This window comes from Giraffa tippelskirchi, chromosome 10 (genome assembly GCF_054371585.1).
Source record: "Giraffa tippelskirchi isolate mGirTip1 chromosome 10, T2T-mGirTip1v1.2.pri, whole genome shotgun sequence".
In the NCBI taxonomy this organism is placed as follows: domain Eukaryota; kingdom Metazoa; phylum Chordata; class Mammalia; order Artiodactyla; family Giraffidae; genus Giraffa; species Giraffa tippelskirchi.
The window spans coordinates 53,195,034-53,216,083 of NC_137284.1; the positions used below are offsets into that span (position 1 = coordinate 53,195,034).

The 21,050-nt window shown below is 47.4% G+C and overlaps 1 protein-coding gene across 29 annotated transcripts in view; it reads left to right on the top strand.

Moving 5' to 3' along the window:
- Positions 1-21,050, top strand: part of GRB10 (growth factor receptor bound protein 10) — a 218,313-nt gene that overhangs the window by 196,136 nt on the left and 1,127 nt on the right. For 18 of the 29 annotated variants that reach the window (XM_081534568.1, XM_081534560.1, XM_081534583.1 and 15 more), the window contains 5 exons: positions 7,977-8,054; positions 9,685-9,801; positions 10,675-10,741; positions 10,945-11,032; positions 20,930-21,023. In XM_081534568.1, coding sequence (XP_081390694.1) covers positions 7,977-8,054; positions 9,685-9,801; positions 10,675-10,741; positions 10,945-11,032; positions 20,930-21,023 — 444 coding nt within the window. Of the gene's footprint in view, positions 1-7,976; positions 8,067-9,684; positions 9,802-10,674; positions 10,742-10,944; positions 11,033-20,929; positions 21,024-21,050 lie in introns of all 29 variants that reach the window. The other 11 variants (XM_081534573.1, XM_081534571.1, XM_081534588.1 and 8 more) reach the window with 2 other exon arrangements.

Consider the following 21,050-nt stretch of genomic DNA (forward strand, 5'->3'; position numbering starts at 1 on the left):
ACTGATAGGACCGGATGCCGTGATCTTACTTTTCTGAATGTTGAGCTTTAAGCCAACTTTTTCAGTCTCCTCTTGCACTTTCATCAAGAGGCTGTTTAGTTCTTCACTTTCTGCCATAAGGGTGGTGTCATCTGCATATCTGAGGTTATTGATATTTCTCCCAGCAATCTTGATTCCAGCTTGTGCTTTATCCAGCCCAGCGTTTCTCATGATATACTCTGCATATAAGTTAAATAAGCAGGGTGACAATATACAGCCTTGGAGTACTCCTTTTCCTATTTGGATCCAGTCTGTTGTTCCATGTCCAGTTCTAACTGTTGCTTCCTGACCCGCACACAGATTTCTCAAGAGGCAGGTCAGATGGTCTGGTATTCCCATCTCTTTAAGAATTTTCCACAGTTTGTTGTGATCCACACAGTCAAAGGCTTGCTGCTGCTGCTGCTAATTTGCTTCAGTCGTGTCCGACTCTGTGCGACCCCATAGACGGCAGCCCACCAGGCTCCCCTGTCCCTGGGATTCTCCAGGCAAGAACACTGGAGTGGGTTGCCATTTCCTTCTCCAATGCATGAAAGTGAAAAGTGAAAGGGAAGTCGCTCAGTCGTGTCCGACTCTTCGCGACCCTATGGACTGCAGCCTACCAGTCTCCTCCGTCCATGGGATTTTCCAGGCAAGAATACTGGAGTGGCTTAGGTATAGTCAGTAAAGCAGAAATAGATGTTTTTCTAGAACTCTCTTGCTTTTTCAGTGATCCAGCGGATGTTGGCAATTTGATGTCTGGTTCCTCTGCCTTTTCTAAAACAAGCTTGAATGTCTGGAAGTTCACGGTTCACATATTTTTGAAGCCTGGCTTGGAGAATTTTGAGCATTACTTTGCTAGCGTGTGAGATGAGTGCAATTGTGTGGTAGTTTGAACATTCTTTGGCATTGCCTTTCTTTGGGGTTGGAATGGAAACTGACCTTTTCCAGTCCTGTGGCCACTGCTGAGTTTTCCAAATTTGCTGGCATATTGAGTGCAGCACTTTCACAGCATCATCTTTCAGGATTTGAAATAGCTCAACTGGAATTCCATCACCTCCACTAGCTTTGTTCGTAGTGATGCTTCCTAAGGCCCACTTGACTTCACATTCCAGGATGTCTGGCTCTAGGTGAGTGATCACACCATCGTGATTATCTGGGTTGTGAGGATCTCTTTTGTATAGTTCTGTGTATCCTTGCCACCTCTTCTTAATATCTTCTGCTTCTGTTAGGTCCATACCATTTCTGTCCTGACAAGCTGGTGTCAAAGCCAAGTGTCCCTCAATAGGGAGCTGGTTCCCTGAGTTAAGAGATTTTCTCGCAGAGAGCCCCCCTGCAGCTGAGAAGGAACAGGCTTCTCTCAGGACTCTGCAGTGGGGCATGTTCCAGGATGTACTATTAACAATTCAACAGCACAGTGCAGAAGGGTGTATAGAGATATCATTGCATTTGTGGGGTGAGGGGTGGAGGTGTGTGTTCAGATTTCCTGGTATGTAAACGTGAGACAGCAGGCGAACGTGGAGGCCATCACCGGAGCCTGGAGGCTATGAGGCAGACAGGGCAGATATGCAGGGAGACCTTCAAGGTTTCATGTTTGTGTGATTTCATTTAATTTTTTCTCTGCAAAAATATAACCTCTTTTGGAAAAAGCAAAAAGGAGATGCAGAAGGAAGTGATACTAAGGCATCATGTTCCGTGGGTAACAGGCAGTGATGTAGCCCTACTTCTGACCCTGTCTCACATGTGAGGAGGGTGGGTGTCTCTTTGTGCTGTCGTAACCAGGTGCAGGGAGGGAGCAGCCGAGCTCGCAGCAGCCATGATGGCTGGCTATTATTAGTGCCAACAACACATGTTCTGTGTGTACTGGCACAATGGGGACGTTCCAGAGCATCTACTATGGGTCAAGCGTCACCTCACACCTGTGACCTCACTGCTCACAGCAGCTCTGTGCATACATGTACAGGCATCCTCAGAGTACAGGTGACGGAGCTGAAGCCCGTGACATGTCACACATGGCACTGGCCTGGGGCCGAGCCAGCAGCAGGACCCCAGTGTGCTGGCCCCAGAACTCCATCCCTAACCGGCACTCTCACTGACTCCCTGAGAATCTCCGGGAAACCAAGATCCATCCAGTTCCAGACGTGAGCCTGTTGTCTCAGTCACATTGCCCCAAGGGAACCACGGACTCCACATCCCACAGCGCTGTCGTGCAGGGAGGCAGGGCCTGGCCCCGGTCACTGCAGCAAGGCAGTGGTAGCTGGAGCCTTTCTCAAGTGAACAGCAGTGGAGTCATATCCTCCTATCTTGGCTGGTCACACCCTGGGGCTCCCGCCTCTATAGAGCGGACAGCATCAGCATCTGGTGTGAGGGATCCCCTACAGACATCCGGGTCTCCTCCCTGCCTGCCCTCAGCTCCATTCATCTTGCTCAGTAGGGGGAAGCAAAGTTGTGTTCCAGAGACTTGCACCCTTCAAAAGTGCTGGGGAACCTTCTCAAACGCCTCTTGTTCCCCTGGCCCTCCTGCATCACCAGCTTCTTGGACTGTGAGCAGTGGTTCAGTCAGTGGTCAGTCTTGTCTTCTTCATGGGGAGACCTGTCCTCAGTCTGCAGGGACCTGACCTGGAGAGGCTTGAGGCTTCCTTCACTTTTCTTTGCATCTGCTCTCATGTCCAGGCACCATCCTGCCTGCCTTCCCCCAGATCCTCAGAGCTGGGATGACCTAGTGCTCGGAACCTAAGAGATGCTCAGAAAATGTGCATTGAATGAAAGTGGAAACTGACCCAAATGCCTGTGTCTGGCTTTGGGTCACACTGCAACAACAATTTGGATGGTATAAAAATCCCAGGGTGTTTTTGAGAGGAAAGCCTTCTTTTGCGTTAACTTAGGACCTTCCTGTTTCTCTTAAGTACCAACCCAGTTACACCTCCTTTAAAGAGTGTGTGTGTGTGTGTGTGTGTGTGTGTGTGTGTGTGTGTGTGTGTGTGTGTGTGTGTGTGTGTGTGTGTGTGTGTGTGTGTGTGTGTGTGTGTGTGTGTGTGTGTGTGTGTGTGTGTGTGTGTGTGTGTGTGTGTGTGTGTGTGTGTGTGTGTGTGTGTGTGTGTGTGTGTGTGTGTGTGTGTGTGTGTGTGTGTGTGTGTGTGTGTGTGTGTGTCTCTCAAACCTCCCGGGGAGAAAACTGGCTAGTATCTGCTTCAGTTCCTCTACCTTCCTACTACAGTGTTTCCTAAATGATTTCATAGAGACTCCAGGGCTGTGCAGGGAGTGTGAAAACTGTGTTAGTTACCTACCATATCCTTCCTGTGACCCTCCACCTTGTAGAAGCTTAAGCTGCTATTGCAGTTCTTCCCCAAGAGGGAGATCTTGCTTCATCAACACAAGATTCTGTAGGGCAGTGGTCCCCCATGCTTTTTGGCACCAGGGACGAGTTTTCTGGAAGATAATTTTTCCATGGGCTGAGGCGGGGTGGGGTCATTTCCAGATGATTCAAGCACATTGCATTATGTACTTTACTTCCATTATTATTACATTATGATATATGATGAAATCATTCTACAACTTAGCACAGTGCAGAATCAGTGGGAGCCCTGAGCTTGTTTTCCTGAGCTCAGGCAGTAATGCAAGTGATGGGGAGTGGCTGTAAATACACATGAAGCTTCCCTCGTTCGCCTACTGCTCACCTGCTGCTGTGCAGCCCAGATCCTAACAGGCTATGAACCAGCACGTTTTTGACCCAGGGGTTGGGGACCCTACTCTAGGGAATTCCCTGGTGGTCCAGTGATTAGGACTCAGTGTTTTCACTGCCAGGGCCCAGGTTCAATTCCTAGTGGGGGACTAATATATCCTGCAAGCCACCCAAGTAGGGCTAAAAAATACATATAATTGTTTTTTTTAAGTCTGGAGCTCTTAAAGAAGCTTTAAAACAACAGCAAAACAAAACAAAAAAATCCACAGAATTCTGTAATGAATTACTCGACATGGAAAAGGCAATTAAAGTGGATGTTGGACACAAAGGCAGCCAAGGAGCTTCCTATCTGGCACAGGCATCCGGAGCAGAGGTTGCTCACAGCACCTGGAAGCAACACAAGTGCAGGGACTGAGAAGTTGTATCAGGTAGAGGCAAAGCATCCCAACTCTGGTGATAACACCAGTGGTTTGCTGCATGCTCATCATATGCCACGCACCTGCTTGGAGCTTCATGTTACCCCATTTGACCATCATGAGAATCTGGGGGAAAATTCAGCCCTCACAGTACAGGTGAGGAGAGAGTGCTGGGAGTGTGGCTGGCCAAGATTTCATGTCCCTTGGGGGACTCTCTTAGGAAGCCCAGGTGGGACTTGGAGAATGGCTCAGGTGTGTTCCAGCCTCCCACTTGGTGGTGCCACCTGCCAGCACACAGCCAAGTTCACTGCCTCTTTGGATCCCAGAGTTCAGACCTCTGGTCTGCAAAAGCCAGTCCTCTAACCACTGAGAATTTGGGGAAACATCTTCTCTAGGGCCAGGCTTCCCTGGTGGCTCAGCAGTAAAGAATCTTACCTGCCAATGCAGGAGACACAGGTTTGATCCCTGGTCTGGGAATATCCCCTGGAACAGGAAATGACAACCTACCCCAGCATTCTTGCCTGGAGAACCCCATGGAGAGAGGAACCTGGTGGGCTATAGTTCATGGGGTCTCAGACACAATTTGGTGACTAAACAACACCTTCTCTAGGGCACAGCAAAACAAAACAAATGGGGACAGTGCAGTCAGCTATCCACAAAGCAATTAATATTAATAGCTGTGTTCACGGTAATGGCTTTATTCTTTAATCTGAGATTGTGTAAACTTAGCTAATTTAAACTTTATAAAACTCTGATTGTCTGATCCACTATTATATCAAAGTATTTTATAAAATATTGTTGATATGGTGGTAGATCAGCAATTAGTTTTTGGTGTGTGTGTATGTTGTCTTATTTGGAAAATTAGTTGCCAGGGCTTAAGACAGTCACAGATTTTTTTTTTCCCCCAAATCTGATTACTTCATGAAACCTAAAATAATGAATGTCCCTGATGTAGACTTTCCCTTTTACCTTCCCTGCAAGAAGATCTCTCAAGTCTAGTGGTTCCCAAATTTTATTTTTATGTAGCAGAGCCCATTTCCCGTCCTCAGGCAAAATCTTGGGTAATTCCTCAATATGTGGAATAGATGAAAAGACTGAATGGATTACATGGCATATCAGGTTATTGCTAAGTGGCAAATAGTCCCTAATCTCAGCAGCTATAAGAACAAATATCAGTCCTGCTCTTATGCGGCAGGTGGCGCAGCCCCATCCTGACCACTGCCAGGGAAGGGAGGCAAAGCCAGGGGTCTCCCATCCACAGAAATGACATATATCCATTCCACTCACAGTTGAGGGTCCAGACTGCTCTCCTGGTCTCTCTGAGAAGAGCCAGCCCCTTTCTTGAATCAAAAACAGAGCTAGAAACTCTCAGCAGACAGGCCAGTTACTAGCACACAGGTGCAGTTTCAGTTTTTGTTCAGAAACAGCCACCACTCATAGCATCTCTGAAGCACATTTCCACCCTGAAGCCATGTGAAAGCTGCCTGCCCCATCCCTTCCTGCCTCTTGCCCACCTGCTGCACTGTATGGCATGTGAGCAGCCCCCAGTTCATACCTGTGTGAACTACAAACACAGATGTCTTTTCTACGTGAACAGATGGAAACAGGGGAATTAAAGTACACGGAGAGTAGAAAGGAAGGAAGGAGTGTAAAACCCAGTCATTTTAAAAATGGGAACAGTGAAGACAGGCTTTGCATTTCTACCTATGTTGTACTTTTAAATCAAGATGAAATGGGCATTCTTTGCAAAACATAAAAACCTTAAAATTAACTGGAAAACCCAGAGGGAGAAATTGAACTCCCATTTTTTTTAAAAAATGAGTTCATTTAAACTTTGAGAAACATTCAAGCTCTGTGCTGTGTAAACTGTAACAGAACCAGGAATAAGACTGTATGCTGAGGTTTTGGCCACCTTCACCTATCAGGGCCTGTGCTGTCCTTTCGGATACTAGTCAGGTGTGGCCACAGAGATTGCATTTCATTTTTTCCAAATCCACATTCTTCTCTCTGGGACCAGAACTCCACTCAGCATCCATTTGAATATGAGCCTGCTGACAACAAAATCTCTCCATGTTTATTTGGTTTGTTTTGACTTTATTTTCACAATTGAGGGAACTTTTCACAGTTGATCAAGTCCTGTATTAGGGGTTATTTTATCCTGTGCTTCTCCCATCCCATTGTCTTCTAACTCTCTTCATGCAGGTTAGAAAGTTAGCTGTCCTTCTCATTGCTTTTTCAAAAATAGCATGTCTTTCTCTGGTTGCTTTTACATTTTCTCTGTTTCTGTTTTGCATGATGTTCCTGGGTGGTTTTGTTTATTTGTTCCTTTTGTTTTCCTTTTATCCCGCACCTAGATTCTGTAGCTTGGTGTATTTTTATTTGCTTGGGGAATTCTTAGCCATCATCACAAACATACTGCCTTTTCATACTGTTCATGGAGTTCTTGAGACAAGAATATTGATGTGGTTTGCCATTCCCTCCTCTGGTGGACCACGTTTTGTCAGAACTCTTCATTATGATCCATCTATCTTGGGTGGCCCTGCACAGTACGGTTCTTAGCTTCCCTGAGTTACACAGGCCCCTTCTCCACAACATGGCTGTGATCCAAGGAGATCAAACAAGGTAATCCTAAAAGAAATCATTGGAAGGACTGGTGCTGAAGCTCCAATTCTTTGGCCACCTGATGCAAAAAATCAACTCATTAGAAAAGACCATGATGCTGGGAAAGACTGAAGGTAAAAGGAGAAGGGAGTGGCAGAAGATGCAGTGGTTAGATAGCATCACCAACTCAATGGACATGAATTTGCATGAACTCCAGGAGATGGTGGAAGACAGGTGCCTGGGAGTCACTAAGTTGGACATGACTTAGTGACTGAACTACATCTCAATCATTTCTTTTGATCTGTTCTCTCTCTTCCTGTCTCACTGGGGTGCGACTGTATCTATGGTAGACCTTCCCATCATGTTCTAAATATGTTAAGTTTAGAAATGAGTACATACTGCTGGTCCTTGACCTGGAAGTGAGCTGACATCCATGAAGAACAGTGAAGAGGAAGCTGCAGCCCACTTGATCCCTGTTTCCTCTTCCTTTTTTCTTTTCTGTGTGGTTTGAAGGTGTAATTGAGGAGTGCAGGTTGAGACATCAGGAGTGTAGGAGGCTTTGCAGGACACTCAGTGCTTATTGTGGAGAAGGCAATGGCACCCCCACTCCAGTACTCTTGCCTGGAAAATCCCATGGACGGAGGAGCCTGGTAGGCTACAGTCCATGGGGTTGCTAAGAGTTGGACATGACTGAAGCAACTTGGCAGCAGCAGCAGCAGCAGTGCTTATTGACCGAGGAAATAAAGCCCAAACTGCTGAGCTGGTCGGGCAAGGAGGCTGGTGGTTAAGAAGAGCACTAGTTCGGAAGCAGGATTGTGTATTCAGAACCTGAATCCTTACTTTACTATGACCTTGAGCAACTTGCTTTACTTGTTTGTGTTCTGTTGTTTGTGAAATTAGGTAAAGTGCATATTTCATAAAATGGAGAGGACTAAATAAAAGAGCAGCAGAAAGCACTGAGAGCTTTGCCCATAGCACCATTCAGTAAGGCTAATTGTTCTTGCTAGTCATTATTATGTTGTTACTTCCTTGACCGCTCCCTACCCACCCAGCACCCCCAGACAGACGGCAGTAACTGTGAAGTGTTGGTGGTGGCAGGCCCAGAGACAGGGCTCCGTTGGGTGTTTATTCTTAAGCTTACCCAGTTGTCGCCCACTGTTGTATGTGAGAGTGGCTCTTGAGTGCCAGGGGTTTGCCATGTGTGGGGCTTTGGGGGCTCCCGAGGCCCTGGTGACTGACTCTGGCCCTCCTTACCTCTTTAGTATGGGATGCTCCTTTACCAGAACTACAGAATCCCACAGCAGAGGAAGGCCATGCTGTCCCACTTCTCGACTCCAGTGGTAAGTCAAGTTGTACCTCTGAAGCCACATTCCTCTTCAGCTGCTGCATCAGCATGGGCTGTGGGCATCTTTTTTTCAGATGAGGCTGCCCAAAGAAGCCAGAATATCTCCCCAGCATGTGTTTCCCAGAAGAGGGACTTTGTCGTCTCAGCAGGGTGACTACTGGGAGCAGATTCCTCTCTACCCTCTCCCCTTTCCCACATCTCCCTGCAGCGTTGCTTTGGTGAATGGCTCCCATTGAGAGCTCTATTCTAGTGTTCAGAAATGTTGACAGCAGTGCCCACATCTACTGAGGAGCTGCCTTTACCACCTTCACTTCTGTCCATTTCAGCCATGGGGTCGGTCCATGGTGCTGTTGACCATGATGCTGGAATCCATGTGAAAATTGAGATTGTAGTGAGTCTTCTCGTGACCTTAGGATGGACTTTACATCCCAGAGGTGCAGAAACGCTTCATCCTCCCCGAATATTATCTTAACACATTATTGACTGAGCAATGTATTAACACATCTTTTGTTATGCAAATGTTTATTGGCCAGGAGTATCAATACATTTTTAGAAAGTGACAGAATTAACATCACTGTGCAAAGTTGTTAGATCTTAAAATTGATCAAAGGTTCATTATATAATTTATGATTACTGTTATCACTCATGTTTTGCTCCATTAGGTTTTTGTTGCACCTTGTGTATATTATAAATGTGAAATTTTCAAAAATGACACATTGAGAAATTTTGAGTGAAAAATTTTTTGGTGAATTTTATGTAGATATTTTCTCTGATTGTCCAAGTGACATATATGTTAGTATCTCAGAAGATGATAGTTCTTCAGAATATAGTTCTGATTCAGACAATGTGAATATCAGACCAACAAAAAAATAGAAAACCTTAGTGATTGATTCTGGTGCAAAAAGTGAAAATGAAACTCATGGTGCTGGAGAAAACTTTACAGGGGTAACTATTGAATGTGATAACCTGCAAAGTGTTAGTGAAATAACAGAATTAATTTTTTGGCCAGCCAAAATAAAAATCATCACCAACCACAGGTGTTAGCTTCTGCAGAAATCCCCCAGTTGATAACGAGTTAACAATCTCTCAATGTCCGTTCCTCAGAGATGTCAAAGTACCCACAGAAGTGGTGCCCGTGTTTCTGTGAGCTAACTTACCTGAGAAAGGATTTGGCTGCTGGTGAGGGCTGGCTCACCTTTGATGTTACCATATCTTTGATGAGTTTTTGTGGGGTTTTTTGTAATGCAGGAGAAAGAAAGAATGACTTTATTACTTTGCCAGGCAAAGGGGGATCACAGCAGGCTAGCTCCTCAAGAACTGTGCCCTCTTTGGATGAGTTTTAATTCACATTAGAGACCCTGTGGAAGACCACACAGGTGAACACCAGTGGCCTCACCAGCAGCTTTCAAATATCTTGAGAGAATTGGAAGGTTTCTTTCCTCTTCTTGAGAAAAACCGAAGCCATTTTTCGTTCAAGGGCCCTTCAGACACTGAATGTTCTGTCCAGTCCTTGCCCGTCCTTCCTGCCCCTCCCTGGGTCTACACAGCTCTCCCACGCTGAGGCTCCCACCTGCCACTCTGCTTGCTTCCCTGCATCTTAAGAATCCATGGCCTCTCCTTTCCAGCGCAGCGTCTCTGAGAACTCCCTTGTGGCAATGGACTTTTCTGGGCAAACGGGAAGAGTAATCGAGAATCCAGCTGAGGCCCAGAGCGCGGCCCTGGAAGAAGGCCACGCCTGGAGGGTAAGACTGTGGCCCGGTCCTACCAGGACGGGCTCACTCACAGTGGCCACCCCACCCCTGGTCTGCCCCAGAGAAATGGCTCTGTGCTGGCGGCAGGGATGCGGTGCAGGGGAGGGGAGGTGGCTGTGAGTTCTCACCTGCAGAAGGCTGTGGCTTGCCTGGGCTTCTCCATGCCCCCGGCTCCCGGCCACCCCTACGCCCCGTCCCTGGGCTCCCATGGAAGGAGGGGCAGGAGCAGAGCCCTGAGGCCCCATGGCTCACAGCCCTGTCCCTGCTGATGTGTCATCAGGGCCCCTGGGGAGAGCACGAGGCCAGGCGTTCCCATCGTGGCTCAACCGCTGACCAACTTGCCAACCTCGAACAGTTTCTTTACTCTGAGTGAGACTCAAGTTCCTAATCTCCAGATGGAAGGATTTCACACAACTTCCAAGCTTTTCTGAGCTTTAAAGGCAACTATGGCTCAGAAAACCTCCCCATCCTTCAGTTTCAGAGTGTTCGGAAGAGGAGAATGTCCCCAAAGCTGCAGTGTTCAGACCTGCCTGAGTTCCCTGCCGAAGCTCATGATTTTCTCCTAAAATGTATCGGGAACTGAGCTGCGTGTCTTCTGTGTGACAGATGCACCCTGGCTTCAGTGCTGGGATCATTAGCAGTATGCCCGGGTGGGACGCTTCTGGTTTTAACAGCTGCGACCCATAAGCTGTCTGCCCTCCTGGTCACATGGGAGAGGTCCTTGTGACCACATGGGACTGAGGCGGCTGTCATTCCGCCAGCAAGGGTCTCTCACGGGGCCAGCTTCTTGCCCCAGGTGTGTCCCAGGGCGTGGTGATTGTGTTTGCTGCTGACTTGGTGCTGACACAGGGATTTCTTTTGCAGAAACGAAGCACGCGGATGAATATCCTAGGTAGCCAAAGCCCCCTCCACCCTTCCACCCTCAGTACAGGTAAACACGGCATGTTTGCTTGATATTGTACATAAATAACAGAAAAGTGCTCCCAGCCCTCCCTGAGCTTCACAGCGGGCCTGGAGTGCAGCGCATGGAAGCTAGGACCGCAGGAGTCAGGGTCCCATGTGGCCCCGAGCTCGTTTAGCAAGGCGTTTGCTGTGCACGGAGCCCAGGCTACCCTCCTTCTCTGGTCCCCACAGTGATTCACAGGACGCAACACTGGTTTCACGGCAGGATCTCCAGGGAGGAGTCGCACCGGATCATTAAACAGCAAGGGCTCGTGGATGGGTAAGGGATGCAGCCCAGGCGGGAGTCTGCTGGGCTCAGCTCAGAGCATCCTGCCGTGTGTGTGTGTGTGTGTGTGTGTCTGTGTGTGTGTGAGTGAGTGGGCAGAGGGGACGAGGGCGGTACAGCAGCCTCGTTTGAAGTTGGAGCAGCGTGCTCAAGAGTATAAGGGTAGTGCAGGGTTTGCAGGCTGGGAAGTGGGCGGAATGCAGTCCTTTTGTCCAGACCCCATAACCCTCCTGCACCTATTTGATGTGATTGGAACAGCCAAAGAACATACTCTGATTAATACGGCAGCAGGCAAATGGAAAGCTGTCTTTTTGCCTACACCTTTTACTTTATGCATTATATCTTTGACTTTTGCCCCAACCACCCCAAACCTCAGTGGTTTAAAGCAGCAAAGCTGTATCACTGTTCACAGTTGGGGCAGGTTAGGTGGCTAGTCGCCCTGGGGCCTGAAGAGCTAGGGCCAGGATGGATGCACTTACGCATCCAGTGGCCAGTGCTGCTGTGGATGGGTGATGAAGCAACTGGGTGCAGGTCTTTGGCACGCTAGCCTGGGTCCATGCACTTTGTGGCCATCATGGGGGCCCTGGGGGTAAGAGGTCAAACCCCAGTGCACAGGCACTTCTCAAGCTGACACCTGCTTGGACAAGGCAAGCCACGTGGCCAGGCTCAGCATCATGGGAATGCGAGGGATCTGCCTAGAGTGGGGCTACAGATGTGTGAGGGCCCAGGGGAATGGTCACTGCGGAGCTCAGCCAGAGTTCTGTCTCCATGCCCCAAAAAAGAGGCCCTGAGGAGCTGGTTGGATGCCTTGGTCCATCCTTGTCAGAGCTGCTTCTCACTGGGTCTACTCAAAAAACAGATTATTAGAAGCTGCTCAACTCAGAACACTCCTTTTGTTGTTTAAATCCTTCATCTTTAAAAAGTTTTATTACGGACATCTGAGAATTCACCTGAGAGAAGAGAGTGTAACCAACCGCGTCCACCTCTTGCACAGCTTCAGAACTTGCTCACCTGAGCCTGTCTGTTCCCCTTCCTACATTTTTATTATTTTTTTTTCTCCTTCTTCCAACTTTTCCTACTTTTCTTCCTCTTCTTCCTTCTTCTTCTGGAGTCTTCTAAAGGAGAACCCAGACACTCAGAATTTTTACCAGTAACTGTTGCAGTGAGTGTCTGTGTCTTTCGACACAACCACAATATCATCATTGCACTTAAGATAAACAGGAATTTCTTAGTGTCCTCAGAAGTGCTGTCATGTTCATGCACAAAAGTCCTTTAATGTACTTGGTCTAAATGGGGAGCCATTCATGGCATCTAGTTGCTGTGTCTCTAAGTCTCCCGAAATAGAATAGGTCTCCCACCACTGCATTTTCTTTCCTGTTTTTTTTTTTCCCGTCTTCCCATTGTTGAAGAAGGAGGCCATTGGCTAATTGTGTACTTGTGGTTTCTTTGACTGTGTTCCTCTGTCTCCCTGGTTTCCTGTGAAGTGTGGGCAGAGGCTCCTTCTGGGACAGAGCTGCGGTCGCTGTGTGTCTGCACTCCTCGCCCCAGTTGTCCTGCTTCCTGATCCTGGGCTGGGCAGGGGTCTGTAACCCCCACCCCCGCCCAGCTCCCAGCCCCCAGGGTCATTGTTTTATTAGAGGTGACAAGATCGTTGTTTTCTAATTCTGTTATTCCTTCACAGTCCCTTCCTTGAAACCCTTTCCCCTGTCACATTTGTATTTCTGGGAGAGGTGACTGACTGCTTGATTTTTTTTAATTTGTCTATTTATTTATTTTGGCTGTGTGTGTGGTTCTTTGTTGCTAGGAGTGGGCTTTCCCTAACAGCGAGCAGGGGCTGCTCTCCAGTTGTCGTGCACAGGCTCCTCATTGCGGTGGGTGTCTTGTTGGGGAGCACAGGCTCTAGGGCACGTGGCTCAGTAGTTGCGGCTCCAGGCTCTGGAGCACAGGCTCAACAGTTGTGGCACAAGGGCTTAGTTGCTCACTAGCATGTGGGATCTTCCCAGACCAGGAGCCAAATCCATGCCCCCTGCTTTGCAAGGTGGACCTTCAACCCCTGGACCACCAGGGGAGCCCTAAGTGCTCGATTTTTCCCTTTTATTTGTCAATTTCTTTTTTTCTTTTGGGGGGGTATATAATTACTTTAGAGTGTTGTGTTAGTTTCCGCTGTACAATGATGTCAATAAGCTATTTATATACATATATCCCTACCCTCTTGGATTTCCTCCCATCCCCATCCCCACCCCCCACCCCCACCCCGATCATCACCGAGCAGTGTCAGTTTCCAGGATCATCATTTGGTATCCTACCATCTTCCAAGGCTGACAAATGAGATGTTGTATTTTGTATTTTAACTCTGGTGATGAGCTTGATACTGTGTTCGACTTCTTTCAATCCAAGCTTAATGTTCTTGATTTTCTGGATGCTTTCTTTTGGGCTCATTGGGTGTGCCTCTCTTAAGTTGGTTCCTGAGTTCTTTTGACTCAAAACTAATAGGGTTTGTTTTCTAGCTGTGACACATTCTCTTAGATGCCCTAACTTTTTGGAATGGAAAATGGTGGCTAGAAACCAAATTGGTAGGTCTTTTCCATGGACAAAGCTAGGACATATGCTTTTTAAACTGAAAAAGATTACAGGTTCACATTGATTTTCTTGTTCAGTCACTCAGTCGTGTCTGACTCTTTGTGACCCCATGGACCATAGCACACCAGGCTTTCCTATCCTTCACCATCTCCTGGAGCTTGCTCAAACTCATGTCCATTGAATTGGTGATGCCATCCAACCATCTCATCCTCTGTTGTCCCCTTCTCCTGCCTTCAAGCTTTCCCAGCATCAGGGTCATTTCTAAGGAGTCAGCTCTTCGCATCAGGTGGCCAAAGTATTGGAGCTTCAGCATCAGTCCTTCCAGTGAATGTTCAGAATTGATTTCCTTTAGGATGGACTGATTTGATCTCCTTGCAGACTCTCAAGAGTCTTCTCCAACAGTTCAAAAGCATCAATTCTTCGGCACTCAGCCTTCTTTATAGTCCAACTCTCACATTCATACATGACTACTGGAAAAACCAAAGCTTTGACTACTCGGACCTTTATCAGCAAAGTAATGTCTCTGCTCTTTCATATGCTGTCTAGGTTGGTCATAGCTTTTCTTCCAAGGAGCAAGTGTCTTTTAATTTCATGGCTGCAGTCACCATCTGCAGTGATTTTGGAGCCCAAGAAAATAAAGTCTGTCTCTGTTTCCTTTGTTTCCCCATCTATTTGCCATGAAGTGATGGGACCAGATGCCATGATCTTAGTTTTCTGAATGTTGAGTTTTAAGCCAACTCTTTCACTCTCCTCTCTCACTTTCATCAAGAGGCTCTCATCAAGAGGCTCTTCAGTTCCTCTTCACTTTCTGCACCACAAAGGTGGTATCATCTGTGTATCTGAGGTTATTGATATTTGTCCCCATAATCTTGATTCCAGCTTGTGCTTTATCCAGCCTGGTATTTCGCATGATGTACTCTGCATATAAGTTAAATAAGTAGGGTGACAGTATACAGCCTTGACATCCCCCTTTCCCAGTTTGGAACCAGTCCATTGTTCCATGTCTGGTTCTAACTGTTGCTTCTTGACCTGCATACAGATTTCTCAGGAGGCAGGTAAGGTGGTCTGGCATTCCCATCTCTTGAAGAATTTTCCACAGTTTGTTGTGATTCACACGTCAAAAGCTTTATTTAGTGTAAGTCACTGAAGCAGAAATAGATGTTTTTCTGGAATTCTCTTTTTCAGTTTAAAAAGCTAGGACATAGCCTTTTTAAACTGAAAAATCGATTACAGGTCCACATTGATATCCCAGTTCAAATGGAAAGCTATAGGATTTGTACATCTTAGACTTTATTGTATCTCTCTTTTCTTCCTCTGAAAAATCTAATGTCGTTAGCTGCTTGCTTAACCTCACTCTATTTGTGAGCTGTATCCCATATCACATCATAAAAATATTCATAATATTACTTCAGTAAGATTACTAAATTCACACTTCTTTATAGCCCTTTTATCCTTAAGGAACATTCCAGGCAGAATCATGTTAAAACACCAAGCTTAAGGTAATTCTTCTCTGTGGTTCATTTTTGAGTCCTAGTCATACAAGTTTTCTCCACTCCTCAATCATTAAGGAGTTCGTTCGTGTTATCCTCCAGAACTTGTATTATTGATTACACTCCCTTCCTTTTTTTCATGATTATTTCTTCCATTTCTGTTCATTCATTTTTGTTTGCATGTTTAGATCCCAAGTGCATTCAGAATTTATTTATCCTAGTTCTCTATGTAAAGATGGATCTGATTTTTTCCCATATGGGTGTACAGTTGTTCCAGACAGCTTTTCTGAAATGTCACTTGATCGTAGACGGTCCTTTTACAGCCTTAGAAGTGACCCATCCTGACTACAGACTAGATGCTTCTCCTCTGAACTTTCTGCCTAAGAGAGAAAAGCCTACCCTCCTCTCTTAGTGATGTTTATTGCATGTAGGTTTGTGTGTTTTCCAGGGGCTTCAAGGATAGGATGCTTACCTATTGTAGCCCTAAACCGCAACCAAGCTAAGCCACCAAATCTTCTCATGGGGCCCCATTTACCGTGTTGTCTGTGGGATTCATTTTCAGAAGTCAAGTGGGTTTCCTTGCCGGGTGACATCTTACTGTAACCGAAGCCAGGTTCAGCCACTCGTCACTCATAAACCAGTAATTCAAGAGACAAACGTGAGTAGAAAGGAAAGGTTCCTTAATCAGAAAAGCCAGCAATCTCGGGAGGTGAACTCATGTCCTGAGACCAACTCTGAAGATTCTGCTCAGCAATGACAATTTGTAAAGGGAAACAGTGCAACGGGGTGGGGGTGGGGGGTGAGGGTGTCAATGCATCATGAAGGCGGGAGGTTAGATTCATACCGTTCTCCACTGAGTGCAGACTGGAGGACTTGAGACGTTATCTTGCCCACATGGACTGCCTGCAGGATTGCTTAGGGAGGCTCTTGCGGGTGGAGAGATAGCCATTCTTTAACTGCTTAATTCTCCTTTTTATTTTTACTTCTTTTTATTGTATTTAGGAAAAGAATCAGCAGGTTAGACAAGGCATAACTCGTTCAGGAGAGAATAGGTCAGGAGTTAATTTCAATTGCCTAGTGATTCATCCCTATAATTAGGTTCTTTTAAGATTAGAGGGGGACAGAAATGGGCAAACAGGAAAGAGCTGCTTTCAACACTGCCAGAGAAGTGACAGCTCCACAGGAGGCATCACTGGGTACCGTGCATCCATCCTGGGGCCCAGGGCAGTGACAGTGGCACCCACATCCCTGAGAGGCTGACAGTCCAGCCCACTTTGCGTTAAAAGGAGCGCCCCTGGGGTGCAGAAGCCCCAGGGTGGGGAGGGTCAGCATGCTGGGTCCACTGCACTGTGTGTCGGCTCTTTTTTTTAAACCCCGTTCGTCTTGCAATTCAACTTTTCCTGGAGCGAGCCCCAGTTGGCAAGGTTCCCTCTGTCCAGTCTTGGTGAGGAGTGTGGGTGTCTTTCAGCTTTCCTCCCGCCCCCACTTGCCTTGTTCCTCTCTATCCTTCCCTGGGTCTGAGTTGCTTCTAAGTTTATATGTTATATCCTTCAATCCCAGCCTCCAGCTGCTGGCGCTCTAGGAAAAACAGAAGGCAGTGTACGGGGACCCATTCACGTGTCATCACAGTGATGTATATCATCCACTCACTCCCGTGTTTAGGGAGGAAGTGTGCTTGGAAAACGAGGTAAATTAAATAATCAATGCCAAATCATTATGAATCCCTACAGAGGTAATGGAGGAAGCCAATTTAGAGTCTGACAACAAACAACACTGAAAGGCAGGCCAGGATGACAGCTGTTATAAAACACTGCTGCCAAGACCTTTAGCCTCAATCATGGATGAAGTAGGGGGTGGAAAGAGACAGCAGAGCCTGCAGTCTACCCAGAGGGGCCTCTGAAGTCACCTGGATGCAGGCGCCACTCCCACCCATGCCCCCACAGGTGACCTGTGTACACACGCAAGCATGAGTCTGTGCACACATGTGCATGTGCATTTGCACTCACACCCCCAGCCCTGTGGAGCCCACCACTGCCTGGCTGCCTCCCTCCCCCTCTTGCCGCCCACAGCCCATGCCAGAGCCCAAGATGGAAGGAGCTTTCCCAGGGGCCAGTCCTGCTCTGCAGGCCCCGCTGTGACTCACCCCAGGGCTCCTGTCAGGACTTGCAGCGTGTAAGGCTCTGTCCTGCCCTGCCTGCCCCCACCACGTTCACACTAGGGGTCCAGCTCCACTGCCTCCTTGCCATCTACAGCCCCGGCCTCTGTGCCTTTTGTGAGCTAGTCCCTCTGTCTACACTCCAGGTGCCTCCACTGGGCAGAAGGCCATGACTTTGCCAAGACTTGTGTTCTTTATGGCTCTCCCCCCACAGGCAGAGTGGGGTGCTGTCTCGGGGCTAATACGGCACCCTCAGTAGAGTGCAGAGTACTAGCCAGCCATGGAGGAGCCCCTGCACACTTGCTCCGGCTGTGCCAAGGCTCCCCTGTGATTGCTGCTGGCTGTGTGACCTCAGGGAATTTGCCTCACTTCTTTGGGCCCCCTCGCCTCACTGTAAAATGAGGACAGTAACAGGGTCACTGTGAGTCCTGAGCGAGGCGGTGTGCGCAGTGCCTGGGCTGCATACCTGAGTTGTGCTGCCCCTCTGATCTCCGTCAGCCCCAGACATGAGCAGCCCTTTGCTTGTCCCTGAATAGACACGTGAGCCCCCCTGGCTTTAGTCCTGACGGCAGCAAGGACGCCCTTGTCGCCAGCACCTTCGCTCCGTGTTCCATTCTGAGTCCCAAGCAGAGACATCTCTGGGTGTGTCAGCCCCCAGCCTGTCTCGGCAGTGCTCCACCCCCCAACAGAAACCCCTGCGCCTGCAGTTTGCTGATGGCAGTCACCACTGCCTCCAGGGTGCACACCGTCTGGACAACAGCTCCCAGCATGTGTGCAGTCCTGCAAGAGAGGCCAGGGAAGATGGCAGATCGCAATCTGCCACTCCCAAGTGTGAGATCCAGGAATCTCACTGACTCTGGGCCCTACCCCGCGCCTCCACGTCGGCGGTCATTTCAGGTAGACAAGCATTAGGCACAGGCCATCGGGGCAGCCTCATGATCTCTTGGTCACACCCCTAACGGGTCAGCAGACGGACGGCGTCTGTACCTGCCTTGTTGCTCGATGCTCAGAAGGAAACAGCCAGGGGTTCATTGAGGGCTCAGGTGAGACTGCCCAGCCCCAGCTTCTTCTCCAGGAAGATCGAATCCTTGGGTTTCTGCTAGTGAGCCACTTGGAGAAGAGAGCACAGCCTGGGAAGGACAGGTGCACAGCCCTGCCTGGGAGAGGAGCTGGCCCTCCCGTCCACCCGGCTCTGCCAGCACCAAGCACATCACACGCACACATCTGACGTCATAGCCACTCCCCTCCCGTACTCCCAGCCCAGCGGTGCAATTCCATCCTGGTTGGCATCTCCAGAGTGTATCCTGCAGAACATGCATCCTATAAAATGCCATCAAAGAGGGGCTGGTATATAATAAAAGATGCTGTGAAGAGTCAGGTATGATAGGAAACCTCATGCGGGGGCCCTAAGGGAGTCACGCTGAATAAAGGCTCCAAGATGTCTTGTGGTGAAATAAAACTTATTCACCTTCATAACAGGATTTCTCAGGCTTATTGAACTGCCTTCCATCTGAATTTACAATCTAGACACTGATGGTTTATCTGATGGTCACAGTTTGGTGTCCAATGCCTTTAAAATATGTTTCCTCTCAGGCCATTTCTTCTTTGTCCCTGGAATTAGGGCCTTTTCCTTTCTAAAGAAGAACTCTGTCTTAACATCTGATTCCAGATTTGTTCATGTAAAAGCGATGATTTACACTTCTTCCTGCTATTCTAATTTTTAGTTGAAGTATCATTGATTTACAATATTGTGTTAGTTTCCAGTGTATAGCATAGTGATTCAGTATTTTTGCAGATTTTTCTCCATTACAGGTTGCTACAAGATAGTGGATATCATCTTTATGCTGCACAGTACATGCTTGTTGCTTGTCTATTTTATACACGGTGGTTTGGATCTGTTAATCCTATGCCCCTGATTTGTCCCTCCTTGCTTCCCTCTCCCCTTTGGTTTGTTCTCTGCATCTGCAAGTCTGTTTCTGTTTTGCTTATATATCCATTTGTATTATTTTTTAGATTCCACATATAAGTGATACCATCCAGGACTTGTCTCTCTCTGTCTGGTTTATTTCACTGAGCATAATGTTCCCTAGGTCCGTCCATGTTGCTGCAGATGGCAGGACTTCACTCTTTATTATGGCTGAGTAACATTCCATTGTGTATATGTACTACATCTTCTTAATTCAGTCATGTGTTGACGGGCACATGGCCTGCTTCCGTGTCTTGGCTATTGTAAGTAGTGCTGCTGTGAACATTGAGGTTCATGTATCTGTTCAATTAGTGTTTTCATTTTTTCCATTTATGGATATCCAGTAGTAGAATTACAGGACCATATGGTAGTTTTAGTTTTTAGGGAACCTCCATACTGTTCTCTGTAGTGGCTGCACCAGTTTCCATTCCCACCAGCAGTGCTCCCTTCTCTCCACATCCTGGCCATCACTTGTATTTGCAGACTTTCTGATGTGATTTCAACTTGTAGAGAAGTGGCATGAATCATGTGACAGACTCCCGTATACATGTTACCCAGGCAACCTGAGTCATGAATGTTGCAGCACCTTTTGTCATCTTCTCTCTCATTTTTTTATCAGAACCATTTAGGAGTGAGTTGTAATTATTTCAGTATAAAATTTCTAAAAACATGGACTTCTCTTAGGCAACCACAGGCTCGTTATAAAAATTAGGAAATTAACACAAATGTGATTCTGTCCCCAGCCATGCCACTTTCTCAGATTTTACCAGGGGTCCTACTTGCATCCTTTGTTGCCAAGGAAAAGAACTTCTTGGCCTCAGCCCCACCCTGGGCAGCCCATGCCTTGTCTCCCTTTGTGTCTCAACACTTGCAGGAGCCATGAGGGCAGAAGTACCAGGTAAGGGCTCATCTGGTCACTCCCAAGAGGTGATGCTGAGTCATCTTCAGTGCATCCTGTCGGGAGATGCTAGGGGGGATTGCCTCATTCCTGTTGGTGGTCACTTGAATATCTGAAGATGGTATCCACCAGGTTTCTCTATCAGAAGGTTACTGTTGGTCCCTTTGTCATAAACATTAGTGGGTAGATCTTTGAGACTATGGAGATACTGTTATTCTCATCAAACTTTGATGCTGGTTTCAGCATCCCATGAATATCTGCTTAATCAATGGTGATATCTGGTGATTGCCAGATGGTGGTTTTCTAATCCATCTTCTTTCTCTGTGTAGCTGGCCGTCTGCTCTTAGGAAGAGCTTTTTTTTCCTCCTCTGTTATTTATTTGTTCGTTTATTTATCACACCAGTGGGGACTCGGGATTCTTGTTCTATGCTATAGGTCATACTCAATCACCTATGTTATTCACTTAGATGACCGGGTGTGGCCACACTGCCTCCTAAGTTAGTTTTCTTTGAGTACCTCCTTACTTGCTGGCACAAAGTGTACCAGCTTCACCCTGTACCTTTCCTGCCTCAGCCCTAGAGGCAGCCATGTCCTCAAGGAACCGTGTCCCCTGGTTCCTCTTGATGGGTAGTGAGAGCCAGATCACAGTCTGGGTGTGGAGGGCGGTCTTGCCCTACAGCTCACTCAGCTCCCAAAGCTTCCTGAAACTTCGCCTCCTGAAGCCTGTCTGTTCATGTACGCATGCAGATAACATGCATATTCAGTCTGAAATTAACAGTCAATTGATTCTTTCCATTCCCAGGCTCTTTCTCCTCCGTGACAGCCAGAGTAATCCAAAGGCATTTGTCCTCACACTGTGTCATCATCAGAAAATTAAAAATTTCCAAATCTTACCTGTAAGTATTGACGTTTTCACACTCATT